Source organism: Carassius gibelio, chromosome B19, assembly GCF_023724105.1.
Source record: "Carassius gibelio isolate Cgi1373 ecotype wild population from Czech Republic chromosome B19, carGib1.2-hapl.c, whole genome shotgun sequence".
Classification (NCBI taxonomy): Eukaryota; Metazoa; Chordata; class Actinopteri; order Cypriniformes; family Cyprinidae; genus Carassius; species Carassius gibelio.
The window spans coordinates 12,259,892-12,275,254 of NC_068414.1; the positions used below are offsets into that span (position 1 = coordinate 12,259,892).

Genomic DNA, 15,363 nt, shown 5'->3' on the forward strand with positions numbered 1-15,363 from the left:
ATGTCTAGCAAAAATGTGTATTTTTAAAATAATAAATTAATAAAATAAAATGCATTAAAATTAAGGTAGTTGCTAATCATTGGCATATTCAAGACTGTAATAATCACCAAGCATTTATTATATGGAAATTGACGGATGCATTAAAGCAGCATTACAAATGTCCCACAAGACTTTCTGGCTACTATCCACTAATACTATCACAGGAAACTACAAGTGATAAGCCGACGGCCATCGTTTCCTCTTGGCTGCGGTGTGCCAGGGCTTTTTTTCTTTCTGCTGACCCCAGATTCACCTTAACAGAGCTGCTCCTTCCCATCACAGACGGCCATAAGCCTGTCAGATATCAGTCCATCAAGAAATGAGACCGAGAGAGCCAGCATGAAATATGAAGGGAGCAGAGCGAGAATCTGAGGATGATAAATCAAAAGAAGAGGTCTACATCGTCTAATGACCAGAATAAACCTCTTTCCTGTTCAGAGTCTCTGCAGTCCTTAAGCCGTGTCCCTCCTGATCCAGACATCCACTGCCATCAAACCAGGATTTATGACGCATCACAACCCCATGACAACATCCAGCAGCTTCATAATCTCAGATTTTCTTCTGCCCGTGCCTGACATTTCCAGCCTCGACATTCACTCAAGATAAGCCAAAAGCCCTCTGACAGGATCGAGAGCACATATAAAACACACGCTTAAGAATTCGACTGCCCTCTTCGCTGGAACTCATCAGTTCATGAGCCATGTGCCGAATGCAATCGACTTAACGACACATACGCCGTTACAGAAAAAACACCAGTCCAGAACCACGATAGACCCTCATGGGGACACGTTCCCCCAAATACACGGTCAACCGGTATGGGTTTTCTAACGGTCCACCTGGAAACAAAGCCAAACCTTATGACAGATGAAGACTGCTGTTGTGTTTACAACTTTGACAATGATTGTTTATTATTATATCATTATCACCAGTACTGCAGAAAACTAGCACAACCTTCTTGAATGAATTGCACACTGGTCTATAATTGAAGGCATATCAACTTAAAGGGACAGTTCACCCAAAAATGAAAATTTTGTTGTTAATTGCTGACCCTCATGTCATTCCAAACTAGAGTTGGGTATAATCTAGTGCTGTCAAATGATTAATCACAATTAGTCGCATCCGAAATAAAAGTTTTGTTTGCATAATATTTGTGTGTGTACTGTGTATAGATATACACACACACACAACACATACAGTATATATTTAGAAAATATTAACATGTACATGTATTTATATTTAATATATAAATATATGTAATATATAAACAACATCTTTTTCTTAAATATGTATATGCATGTGTTTGTATTTATACATTATAAACATAATAAATATACACAGTACACAAATATATAAATGTAAACAAAAACTTTTATTTTAAATGTGATTAATCGCGATTATTTATTTAAAAGCACTTATAACATCCAATAATCACAATAAGTTTTGTGCTTTGTTTTTTTTTTTAAATCAAGTCTATCAATTTTATGACCACATTCCAACAATAAATAATGTTTTTAAGCTCTTTAAACAGATCACTGTAGCTACCTCACCAGAAAAAGGTCATATCTTCCACTTTAAAGGTGCTGTATGTAGGATTGACACCGAGTGGTTGAACTAGGTATTGCAGTCCAAATTCAAAATATTGGAGAGTTTTTTTTCACCCGGTCCACCTCCTCAGACTTGACACACAGGTTGCCAGATTGATGACACCAACATGAACGAGCGCACTTGATGATAAATGAGACAAAATATACTGTGGTTTTTTGGCCAACTGGCAACCCGGGGTGCTGAAATACAGTTGGGTAAACTGGCAGTGGGCGGGTTTAGGAAACCAAAACAGAGACAGACATTCCGGCCGGACACATATTTTCAAAGAAGAATAACTGACTGCAGCATTGTTTTTCAGATAAACCAATATGCTAACTTATCATGTTTCTGCAAACATATTATAGTAGTTTTATGCTTTAGTAGAGTCAAAATCTTAGATACAGCACCTATAATACTAGTTACAGCATGAAATAAATATGAATGAACATTAGAAGGAATGTTAAAAAAAAAACCCAGTATAACTTAATAAAATGTATCATGATTTAATCGCTCAATCAGTTTGTCAACCACAGAAAAAATATTGCAAATTTCACATAACGCTACATTTACCTCAGGAATTACCTAAAAAAAAAACTTTAATATTATAATATTATAATAATGCACAAATATATATACACACACACACACACACAAACAAAATAAACAATATCAAATCAGAATCTAATCAAAAACGTATGTATAGGAATTAAATTGATTTGTGAATTCCATGTCAATACCCAACCAACACATAACAGTTTCGTCCAGGCCCCATGAATTTAAGAGAGGGCCTCAGAGCCAAATAATGCCAAAACAGACCAGATACTTGGGTATGGACCAAGCAGGCAAATAATCTTTGCATTGATGCATGGTTAGGATAGGACAATATTTGGCTGAGATACAACTACCATATTTTTCGGACTATAAGTCGCACCTGAGTATAAGTCGCATCAGTCCAAAAATACGTCATGATGAGGAAAAAAACATTTATAAGTCGCACTGGACTATAAGTCGCATTTATTTAGAACCAAGAACCAAGAGAAAACATTACCGTCTACAGCTGCAAGAGGGCGCTCTATGTTTTCAGTGTAGACTACAGGAGCACAGAGCAGCATAGAGCTCATGTCAAATGGTTCATGTCAAATTAATTTTGATAAGTCGCACCTGACTATAAGTCGCAGGACCAGCCAAACTATGAAAAAAAGTGTGACTTATAGTCTGGAAAATACGGTATTTGAAAATCTGGAATCTGAGAAAAAAAAAAAAAACACCTTTAAAGTTGTGCAATTTAAGTTATTAGCAATACATATTACTAATTAAAAATTACTTTTTTATTTATTTACGGTAGGAAATCTACAACATATCTTCATGAAACATGATCTTTACTCAATATCCTAATGATTTTTGCCATAAAAGAAAATTGATAATTTTGACCCCTACAATGTATTTTTGACTATTGCTACATATATCCCCCATGCAGCACTTAAGAGTGGTTTTGAGCTCCAGGGTCACACAAGTGAAAACATCCTCTGCAGACAGTGTAGGATCCTCACTCAAGACTGGGAGAGCTAACTCTGCAATCTGGAGTACAGTAGACCGGAGACTAATCGATCCCGACCCCCTTTCAGTTCCTTAATAACTTCTCCGCTGAAAGCCCTTCAGTTCATCAGTGTTGTCTTTTAATTAAACACAATCGCTGTGCCGCGCGGGCGCTGGCGGAGCAGAGCGGGGACTCCTCCGGGGGGCGGAGCTGTTTCAATACACTGATAATGGAATTTGACTTTGCTGGAGATATTCAACCATTATTCCATTTCTCTGTGTTCTCAGATAAGTGCGATAAAGGCCTTTAAGTCTTTCATTTCCTCAAGTCTTTTTTCAGACTGGAGAAGGGATTGTTCTCTGGTGAACTTACACATGTACTGTAAGTAGATTAATCAATTAAGCCCCTGCTGATAATAAAAAACTGGAGCACTTTAGCAGAAATATCACTTTTAGTCAAGGAGCGGGAGCACCAGCAACAAAGAGTTATCTTTCTGCTCTTTAAACATTGAGCATTTGTTCGTGGAATGGTAAGTTATTACCCCTCACTTTTTCTTCTTTTGGTTAAAAATGGGCCATGGCTTTATCTCTGAAAAGGGCACATGGTTTTTTAGTTTTTTTAGATTCACTGTAAATGAAGAGTTGAGCTGTGGCTTTCAGTCCATGTGTGCTAAAGCTTCGAGGACGTCTGAATATGATTCAGTGCAGGAGGTTTTTAACTTGATGATGCCACGGACCTTCAAATGTGATGATGAGGAACATCCTTCCAAAAATAAATACACAGATATATGTACTGTTCAAAGGTTTGGGGTCACTAGAGATTTTATAAGGGTTGATATTTGAATATATTTTAAAATACAAAATATTTTATTTATATTCAAATGTGTGTGTGTGTGTGTGTGTGTGTGTGTTTGTGTGTGTGTGTGTTTTGAAGAATTGAGACATTACATTTTTGTTCAGGATACTTAATGAATATAGAAAGTTCAAAAGAACAGCATTTATTTGAAATAGTAAAGACTTTTACATCGTCACACAAACACTCGCACACACACACACACATACACACACACACACACCAACCCTCTACATTGCGAGTAAATCACTCGCATATGCGACTCAATTTCACTCTATGTGACTAAATGATGTCTGTCACATTTTCACTCATTCAGCCAAGTATGGTGACCCATACTCAAGATCCGTGCTCTGCATTTAACCCATCCGAAGTGCACACACACACACTGTGAGCACACACCCGGAGCAGTGGGCAGCCATTTATGCTGCAGCGCCTGGGGAGCAGTTGGGGGTTCAGTGCCTTGCTCAAGGGCACCTAAGTAGTGGTATTGCAGGCCCGAGACTTGAACCCACAACCTTAGGGTTAGGAGTCAAACTCTCTAAACCCTAGGCCACGACTTTCCCAAAAAATGACAATTTCATTGGCTGGCACTCATCTATTACCTTCCCTGTTTTGATTTCAGCAAATCAGTTTGACTGAACGCAGACAATGTGATTAATATTCATGAACCCAGCAGCTCATCAATCCACAGTGCATTGTATATTGTTAGTTTAGTAGTAGAATTAGTATTAGTATTATCTTTTAATAATAATTAATATGATCTATTACTTTTTTTTTTTTTTTTTACAGAAACCTTCAATGACCAAAATATCTTAAGCATCACCACCAGTCTTAAAATTACAAATATGCATTAATTCATGGTTATCAAGTTTTAGTTCTAATCACTAAAGTTCTATCATTAAATAGTGCTTAATACCATAATATAATGCTTGACTGACTGATTAAGAAGCTGAGATTTAAGAAGATTTGCCATTTTACAAAGATAAGCTGATTGGAATCATATATATATATGTGTGTGTGTGTGTGTGTGTGTGTGTGTCTGTGTGTGTCATCAGTCTGGCGAGTAAACTGAAAAATTGACTAGCCAATGGCGATTATATCGCCAAGGTGTGCGTAGAGGGTTGCACACACAGACACACACACATACACACACAACTATCACTTTTGATCAATTTAACATGTACTTGTCGCTAGATTTAAATCAGCACCGCCAACGAAGGAGCAAATGCAAATGTTTTGAACGTGCACACCTTTTTTTAACATCCAAGAAAATAGTTCTTTTCATCATCTGTTGAGGAAGTACAGACGTTCCTCTCGTTGACAGCAGAGGAGCGGAGCCAGCGATGTCGCGGCAGTAGAAGCGGTGCAACAATAACGACATGTGATCAATCCCACCCACTCTAAAGCAGAAACACAAACCGACCGAGGCAAGCCATGCCCCATGAATGACCCCAAACACACTAACAGAATCATGCCTTTAAACACAGTTTGTATTCATCACAATCATCTCTCCTGATGGATAATCTTCTGATTTGTGCTTGTCAAGCCGTTTCACAGGGTCTTTATCACCCCGTTCAATAACACACTGTCTCAAGCACAGAAGCCTGACAGAAGAATAAACTCTCACCTTTGCTGTACACGGCGCAGTTGCTCTTCCCGTCCTCTGCACTGACCCACATCATGTCCAGCAGCCAGCGAGGACCTCCATTCAGCCCCAGCGAAACCTGCGGCACAAAACACACACGCCTCAGTCTCCTCCACATCAGAACATGTACAGCGACTGACCACAGCCTCCAACACAAAACTTGAATCAGAGTGTCAGCGAACAGACTCAGATTAGCTATCCAGTGTCTAAGTGAGCTTGTTTAAACAACTTCAACCATGAATGTGTCATTTCCAAAGACTATATCTCCACGTATGTGTTAGAGGAGAGGGGCGAGCAGGCCACACCCCGTCCCGTTCGCCCTCTGAATGGCTGCATTGTCAGAGAGCCTCTGAATGTTTCACCTGATCAGATCTCATCCTTTGTGAGCTCTGGGATGCAGAATGGAGCGGCATGGACATGCAGACAGAAGAAGCGGATACTGAGCATTGATCTTTAGACACATTGTGCCCTCTATCAGAGCATCACAGCTTCCTCACTCACACACACACACACACACACACACACAAGGAATTTCAAACGCTGGCATGCGTTTCAAAAGGATTTGATTTCATAACTGAAAACAGAATGACTGAATTAAGTGCCTATTTCTGTTTAAAAAATAAATAAAAGCATGCTCACACAATTGTGTGATATCTGTAATGTTGCACAATATACCCTTGAGAAAAAGAAGTGCACTTAACTATACTGAATATGCACTTGTAATGTATTTTGAATCTTAAAAGCATATATAAAAAAAAGCTTTGCTTGTAGAATATATAATATTAATAAAATAAAGACAACTTGAGCGTACTTCAAGAGAGTTAACTTACATGATTGTTTCTTAATACGCTTAAGTACACTCTGTAATAATGCCAAATGCCTATTATTTTTAAATACAAATCGTTAATAATCTTTAGTTTTGTAAATAGCAACTTCATCATTACAAAGATGTATTTACGCTGTAAAAAAAACAAAGAAATAAGTAGTTTTTACAAAACAATTTTGCCAAGCATGGTTATTTGAATAATAATAATAATAATAATAATACAGAAAAACTGTAAACATTTACAGAACAAATGTGTGTTTTAAAGTATAAAACTGTCATTTACAAACAAGAAAATTTCAAGATTTTTTTTTTTTGAAGTATAAATACATGACATGCAATTTTCAATAGAAATGACATTATATTTTAGTTAGTTATTATAATGTCATAAATCATATTCCAAGAACAATATAATTATGAATTAACATATCTAGATGTCCTTTAGTGGGTTAAAATGACTAAATTTCAGCCAATTTCAATTGACAGAAATTTAAACTATAATAATTTAAACTGTAATTATTTAAACTATAATGTAAAACATTTAACTGAAATACTTGCATTAAACATGACATTACGTTCACACTTTATTCTTTTAAAGTATATAATTTCTGTAATAAGTAGGCTTGTTAAAAGTCTGCTATGTATCACTCTCTATTTCTAAAAGGCCATAAGATAATAAGTCCTGTCAGGGAATAACACTGAATCAAACTTAAAAACAAGAAATATCAGTACTTTCTTGTAAAGCATTCTCCATTTCTCTTCAAAAAAAAAAAAAAAAAACAATTCTACAGTGTTCTTGAGGCTGGAATACTATAACACTAAGACAACTCTTCATAAATCTGTGCACAGTAACAAAAAAAGAAAAAAAAATGCATTATTAAATAATGTATTTATTTGTGAAAAAATGTTCCCAGAAACAATGGTGAAAGCGAAATTCAACTTGACTGTGTGCTTCATAAATGTTCTTGATCTTATTGTGATTAATCGATCAGTGTGATCAGTAATCGATTTATTTATCAGTAATACAATTATTTATGAAAAAGACATAATGCATAATCACGTACATCAAGGATATCTTTAGAATGCATGATACATAAAGGCTTTATGAAAAGTGTTACCAAAAAAAAAAAAAATAATATTATTATTATTCTAGCGTATTTTAATAATAATAAATTGGTTGCTATTCTGGTTGCTCACCTGGGTTCCTCGCTCAATGCAAGTAGAGACTCTCAAATATAACTAAAAATATCTTCATTTGTGTTCTGAAGATGAAGATCGACAGTGATGACAGTATGTTCATTTGGAGGTGAACTGTTCCTTTAAGTTTGAGTCATATTAACAGTGATGACTGCCTCGTAAAAACCCATGAGAAGCAAAAAGACGTTGTGCATACTTTGTTTACCTTCCTGGTGCGACCCGCCTGCTCACTTACAGAACGTATGGTGTCCGTTTTTAAAGCCTCGCCTTCAGAATGAAGCGTCAGAAAGAGAGAGGCTTGCGTGGCTCTGACTGTGTGGGAATACTTCACGAGAGAGACAGAGTCTACACAGCACTCCAGTCTCCTTGAGTCACTCTCTCTCGGCTGAATCCTCTTTCCTCTTATCAGGCCAGCGCAGGCCTCCATCGGCCTCTCCCCGCTCTGACAGGAGCAACAACAATGGGCCTGCGATACCAGGCCGCTTCACAGGGTAAACCTGCCACGGGCACAGATTACCCGACACACACACACACACACTCCAGAACACAACACCGCCTTCTCAGAGGCCTCCAAACACAAGAATGGACACAAAAAGCGTTCAAATGATTTTACTTCTGTCCCTTGCTCTCCTCTCAATTGGTCCGTCTATGCCTTACTGTGATGTCCGAATACAAAATAAAACATTACGTTGGCTAAACCACAAGAGTACGTATGTTAAGTCACATCATAATTATTGTATTTAGAAATGACACACCAATTTTTCTTTCTTTTTTATATATATAATACATATAGGGCGTGTCATTTAAACAAGCAGAGACACGCGTATTTTTAATTCTGTTCATTTTTGTTGCATGCATCAAAGTAGCATTATCAAGTTTCCAGACTTGGGAAGTGAAAAATAAATTTGTAACATTTACTATGTTTCATAATTCCGAATTCTGAATTCATTAGGCAGAGATGTCCTAGGGAAATCAGGTTGTCATGTTCACATTTTGCCCGAGTTTCCCTTCATAACTAAGAAGTGAACCCACCTTGTCACTTCCTCCTGTGGCAGCTTCGATCGTCCCAGGGAAAGGACCCCACGTGGTGCCCAGCAGAAGTGCCTGACAAGAACAAATCCTTCTCTCTCCTCCTTCACCAACCATTTTCAGCTCCCCTTAGAAGACAAAAAATTCAAGTTATGACCCAAACAGCAGCTCAGCATGATTTTTATTATTTTTTTAAAAGAAACTAAATACAATACAGTTCAAACTTTTGGAGACGGTGTGATTATTACAGATTTTGAGAAGAGTCTCCCGCATTTGTTTGATAAAAATTTAATAAAATTTGTAAATATTATTACAATTTAAAACAAGTGTCTTCTATATGAATATATTGCAAAATGTAATTTATTTCTATGATTTTCAGCATCATTCCTCCTTTACTTCAGTGTGACATGATCCTTCAGAAATCACTCTGATATACTGATTTGCTGCCCAAGAAACATTTCTGATTATGATCAATGCTTAACATGATTGTGCCACCTAATATATATACATAGTCAGTTTTTTGTATTCTTGTATGTGTTCTTTCATATTGTGTATTGTATTGTATATATTGTATGTGCATTTCAATTGCAGGGAAGATCCACCTGGGGTTACCTGGGGTTTATTGCCTTCTCAAGGGCACGATGCTGAGAGTTCATGGGGTTTCAATTTACATCTACACGGTTACCAGCTGAGATCTTCAACCAAAACACCACAGCACTCCATGAGCAGACTAAGCCCTAGTGTGAGCGTCTCCCTCAATTAGAAATCATACACCCATCCGTCGGACCCTCTCCCGGGTGACCCTGCCTGTCTCTTTGATTAGGCTTTCGCTCACTGCTTTGACAGGGCTTCAGATAAGGTGGATTAAGCCTCTTTCTGCTGGAAGTTGTGATGTGAACAGTGCAGGAGCGTGTTAAATTATCCAGTTTCAGGAGGAGATGCGAAATGCCGGCAGATGGATTGATAAATAAAGAGAATCTTGAGGCAGTGCTTTCAGGAGATCAGGGTTAAGCCTTCACACACATCCCCTCTCTGGATTAATAGATGTCTTCAACCACAGAAGGGCATGATTCAAAAAGGGTTTAAATATACATTTAGACATTTATGAATTCTGCAGCATTTTACAGATCAAATATCAAATAAGTCTTTGTAACTGACTGCAAATAAATGAATGCATGAGTAAAGAAAAACAACAAACATTTTCAAATGAAAAAAAAAATCATTAAAAAAATATGAGAACTTTCAGCAAATAAAGACGTAAACTTGTCTGCTTTATGGTAAACATCTACATTACTGTATGGAAAAGAGCAGCATTAACATTCTTCAAAATATATATAATTTTATGGATTATTTTTATGGATTTAAAATCAGAATCCTACATTACATCGAAGATTCAAGGGATTATTCACCCAAAAATCATGTCATCATTTACTCACCCTGATGTCATTCCTAATCAGGGTCAGAAATAAACAGGGGCTTGTGGCAAAAATGCACCACAAATTCAAGATATAGGTGCAAAAATTCCCTCTGCACAATTAAATTAAATCTATTACGACTGACGCGATTAAAATAAAAAGTGAAAATGAATAAAAAGGGTCATTTCGTGTAATATTTAGATCAGCACACGTTGTAATTTTTTTTGCAGCATTGTGATATAACGTTACTTATAACCATCACATACAACTTATGAATGAGATGGCCAGTCAGAAGATTAGTCAGCACTGAAAAGAGGTTTGTTATCTCTTATCATAAATAACGAAATGTAGAAAATATGTCATTTAGATTGATTTCGCAGCTTCAGTGATTATAACAGGGGTTTTTGCATAACTTGAACTAGACTAGATTAACGTCATGGACATTTGTAGTTACATACAGAATATAATGTGTTGTTTCCCCAGTGTATACTAGTAATCTCCATTACAACAATAATGAATTTGGTCACTATATTGCAGCCCTATGAGTTTTTTATTTGTATTTTTTATATAACTTAGCCTACAGTATATAGAGTTTTAAACAGATTGTTTATAGGGAACAGTTTAAAGTATTCTGATTGATTTAAACAACTGCACGGATAAACTGAAGTATTTTGCATTACTGCAAACATGGATATATTACAATTTTATACAAATTACATGTTATAAAGTTACAAATGTAAAAAAATAAGAAATAAAAAGAAATAAAAGGCCTTTGGAAATCAATAACTGGGTTGGAAAAGTTAATATTCCAAACCCATATGAACTTCTTACTTCTTTGTAACATGAAATAAGATATTTGGACGAAACTTGGTAACCAAACAATTCAGCTCTCATTGAATTCCATTGGATGAATAAGAACTCATTCATGCAGTCAACGAGAACCAAAACTGTTTAGTTAACCTTCATCAAAACAGCATCCTTTATGTTCCACAGAAGTCATACAATTGTGGCACCAGGGTGGGCAAATTATAACAGTTTCCGTTTTTGAGTGGAACATGACATACAACATTAACACTGACTGATGAATGGGACTCGTTTTAACTCTCAGGAATGAAAAGTGGCCATTATGTACCAAATGATGGGGTGAAATATTATCATTTTGACATGAACCGAAAAGAAAAGTTGTTTTAGAGGCGGATCAAGCTATTGCATTCTGACGAAAGATTACAAAGCATTTTTTATTTCTAAACGAATGTCCACAGATCATTCACAATGACAACAGTATGTGTATAAAGAAAATACAAAAGGTCCATTATCTAATGTTCAATCCAATCAATGTTTGAGAAAACCCATGTTAAAGGCTACTACAGAAGGGATTTTTCTTTCGAACATTTTTTGATGTTTTTGTACTGTGCCACTTCAGTGACTCAAATGAACATTAGGACACTAGCAATGAACTACACTTCATCTCCAAAATGTAGTCACACTCCAAAGCGCTTCAGAATGCAGTAGCACTAAAATCAACAAAAGTCATTATCAGAAAAATGACTGAAGGAATAGCTCCATTCTTCTACGTCAGAGCCAAAGTGAAGTAATCAAAAGCACTGTCTGTCACAGAGAAACCAGCAAACTGGCCTTTCCTGCACCTCTCTGCCTCCACACTGTCCCTCTCCTCCATCTCTCTCTCTCTCTCCCTCTCTCTCTCTCTCAGTGGTCTAATCTGTGAGGGACTTAAAGGGACCTTATCTCCAGGCTCTCCTGCTTCATTTCATGCTTGATTTACTTTAATTTGTCTGATAGGGCAGCAGGATTTGGAGACGGCCCATCTTTGGCTTGGGTGACGAGTGAAAAAAAAAGCCACTCTGATATTTCTCTGGCACATTGTCGCGGGTTTTTGACTTCTCTCCTCTCTCTCTGCTGCGAGTTCCTGGAGAGAGAGATGGGAAAAGGCCGAGAGAGAATGAGAAAGATCTCAGCGCGGTGCAGCAGGCTGTTTGAGTGTGCGTGGAGTCGAGCAGCCAGAGAAGAAAGGGATTGTGGGAGTGTGGCGTGATTGTGTGATGTAGATGTCGGAGGGAAAGTGCGCTGCGTGGATGAGCGGGGTTCAACCGCACCGACTGCCCCAGACACACAACACACACACGTTATATGCGGTTTATTCAAGAGTATGGCTCTTCTCTGTACATGATGTAATGGGTCTCGTTTATGAAATGCATGCAGAACATATTTTTGTGTCAGTTTTTGGTCTAGATGAATATATATAAAAAAAGGTTTTACAAGTGATTTACACATTGACATTTGTACTTGATGCATTTCATGGATGTGGCCAATAAGCCTGGAACATAACATATAAAATAACAAAAGATGTGTGTGTGTGTGTGTGTGATTAAAATATTGTATAAAATCTGTTAACTTAATGTCTACAATGTAGTTTATGAATGATAAATTGCACTGTGCACTGAATGTGTGTCCATATTATTTGACCGATATATAAAAGTAAATGGCAAAATGTCAACATAACTGTAAATTCAACAGTAAATGAAGTTATTATGTTAATTACAGCGATGTAAATTACAGTAGCAAACATCTGAGATCTCTCCAATAATTACTACATTAATGATTTCAGCCGAACATCCATCATCATCCATCATTTAAAATGTTGCCACAATGAACTGTGACGATATACATAAATAATAATAGTTTAAAATGTTGTATACCTCAATGTAAACTGATAAATGTCGCTAAGTGTAAATTTATCAATAAATGTGCGTTTTGGCAGAAGTTCTGAACATTTTTGTAATGAATGTCATGTGCATTTGAGATATCGCCAACATATGCATTAGCTAATATCAGCCATCCATTCATATTAAACCCCATTCAAAGGTATCTATCTGACTTTCTTCCCCGTCGAGGCCCTTAAAAGAGAAGCACAGAGTTTCATCTTCTTCTCGCGCTCATTTCGGGTTAAAGCGATTTACTCTCAGGGCTCTTTTTTCAGATGGACTAAAACTGACGAATAAATTCATCTCCCAGCGATGAAGGGCAGAGGGCTTCACACTGACAGTCTCCGCATTTGAAACTTGTGAAATCCACCTCCTCCCCTCCCAAAAACCAGAGAGAGCATTGAAATTCCCCTCGCAGCACTGCGCGGGATTTGCTAAACGGCGGGGTGTGTGTGCGCGCGGCTGATAAACGGAGTGATGATCCAGCAACACGTCTTTATCCTCACGCTCCGCTTTAATTAACGCCGGCTTGTTTGTTGAAAAGATGATTAATATGCCAGTGGAAAAGGCCTAATTGAATACCGCAACAACCCACACAATCAGGGAGGAACACGCTGTTTTGTTTTGTGTAGATTAGCCCTTTTATCAATGTCTTTATTTATATTATTATTATTATTACGTGGTATTTTAATTCGGCTGACAGCCCCCTCCTGCAGGCGTGAGGAGGGACAGGCGTATGAATGAGCCTCATTGTGTCCGTCAGAGGAGGGTCAAGAGGAGCACTGAAACTTTTGTCACACAGTCACAAATCTCGCGGCTCGGGACGGTTTTTGCACCGAATGCTGTCTAACGGGGAAGAAGTGTAGCTGCAGAAAGGTCACGTGTAACTTTTAAGTTATTTCTGTTTGTCTGTTTTTAGGTTACCTCAGAAAACTATTTTGACTTGAGTTTTAAAAAACAGACAGACAAATTTTGTTTGGCATAAAGTCGCAATGAAACAAGTAGCAACAACTGATCTTTTCCTATGAGTAAACTAAACTGATAAAAGTGTAGGGCGGGGCTTAATTCTAAACAGGTCGTTGATTGGATGGAAGCAGATCTGAATGCAAACTTGCAGTCAATTGAAGGAAAGAGGCGGGGTTTAAGGTTGGGTTTAAGTAGCATTTGGTAACAGTTTATTTTAACCTGCCTTTTTCCCACATAAACTGTAAAAAATATTTTCATAATTTATTCTCCCAACCTTTTTTTTTATTTTGTCAAATGAACTTGTAAGCTAAATTAACATATTGAGATTCTAAAACAATCATTTTCTTTAATTAAATTAACCTTGAATGACCTATTTTCTATGTATCTTCTCATTGTGAACAATTATTGCACCTTTCTTTTTTATATAAATATTATTTAAATTAGAAATTCAGGTTGCTTTCTTTCATGGTGCCATTGTTACAGTGTAATTACAGTGTATAATTAAGTACCGGGTAATATTAATTTACGAAATGTCCTTAATATAGGGTTGGGGTTAGTTTAAGGATAGTTGGTTATGCATAATTTACTGTTATTACTATGGTAAGGAAACAGAAATATTGTATTTAGACAAGGTAAGTGAGTCATTTTATCACTCTAGTTTCACGCTAACGTGTATAATGTATAAAGTATCTGACTGTTTATCTGGTGAAATGTCTTCACTCTTAAGTGCATTACTGTGATTTATGCTTGTTTGAGGGATGCCAAAACCTGCCACATATAAAACATATCGTTTGTTTTGTGCTGAGCTCAGGGTTGAGAGTATCTGCCTAACCGATCTGAAACACGGAGGCCACTCAGATAATGAATTCCCTCAGTTTGATTCGGTTCATTTCCCATGATGCTCTGTCTAAATGTCTCTCTCCCTCGGTTGGATGTGAGCGCAGTGGTCAGCCGCTCTCGGCTCTGGTTTGCATGTTCTCCGCTGCGTTCCCGCTCCCTGTGTGGAAAGGCTTTAGGGGGCTCAATCAGTGGGACTTTGATGTCGACCGCGGCTGTAATGATTTCACATTGTTCCAGGGATTTCTCTAATCCATTAAAATCCCTCACTCCATCCTGCCTTGTTCTGAGGGGCCTCGGACAGAATCTGGCTCCTCGCTTACATCTCTCACTCTCTTCTTGACAATCACTGCCGTTTCCGCTGCAATATTCATAGGGAAGTTATGACTGCAGAGGCTAATTCAATTTGAGATGTTGAAAGTCGTTCCAGGCAATGCTTTAATTCGTAAACGATGAGGTCCAGGAACAAGGACCAGTGACGGATCCGGCAGGTTATGAGGGTCACAAAACAAAACAAAAAAGAGTGTGACGCGATGAAACTACATCACTCTCACTAAAATCAACAAAACAAGATGGATTTCATAATTAGGGCAGGTCTGTGTGTGCTTGTGGAAGCCAAATCGTTAAAAGCTCAGGTTTTCTCTAGTGTTGATGAACCTTTTGTTTTGTTGTGTCACGACACTTGCTTGCTCTACAGATTGAGTGTGATATGCATT

General features: G+C 37.4%; 1 protein-coding gene across 1 annotated transcript in view; it reads right to left on the minus strand.

Annotated features, from left to right (window-relative positions):
* The window catches only part of LOC127978807 (zinc finger protein ZFPM2-like), a 48,841-nt gene that overhangs the window by 15,669 nt on the left and 17,809 nt on the right, over nucleotides 1-15,363 (minus strand). Inside the window, exons 4-5 of the mRNA XM_052583718.1 lie at nucleotides 8,710-8,834; nucleotides 5,640-5,736 (exon numbers count right to left, since the gene is read on the minus strand). Coding sequence (XP_052439678.1) covers nucleotides 5,640-5,736; nucleotides 8,710-8,834 — 222 coding nt within the window. The remainder of the gene's footprint in view (nucleotides 1-5,639; nucleotides 5,737-8,709; nucleotides 8,835-15,363) is intronic.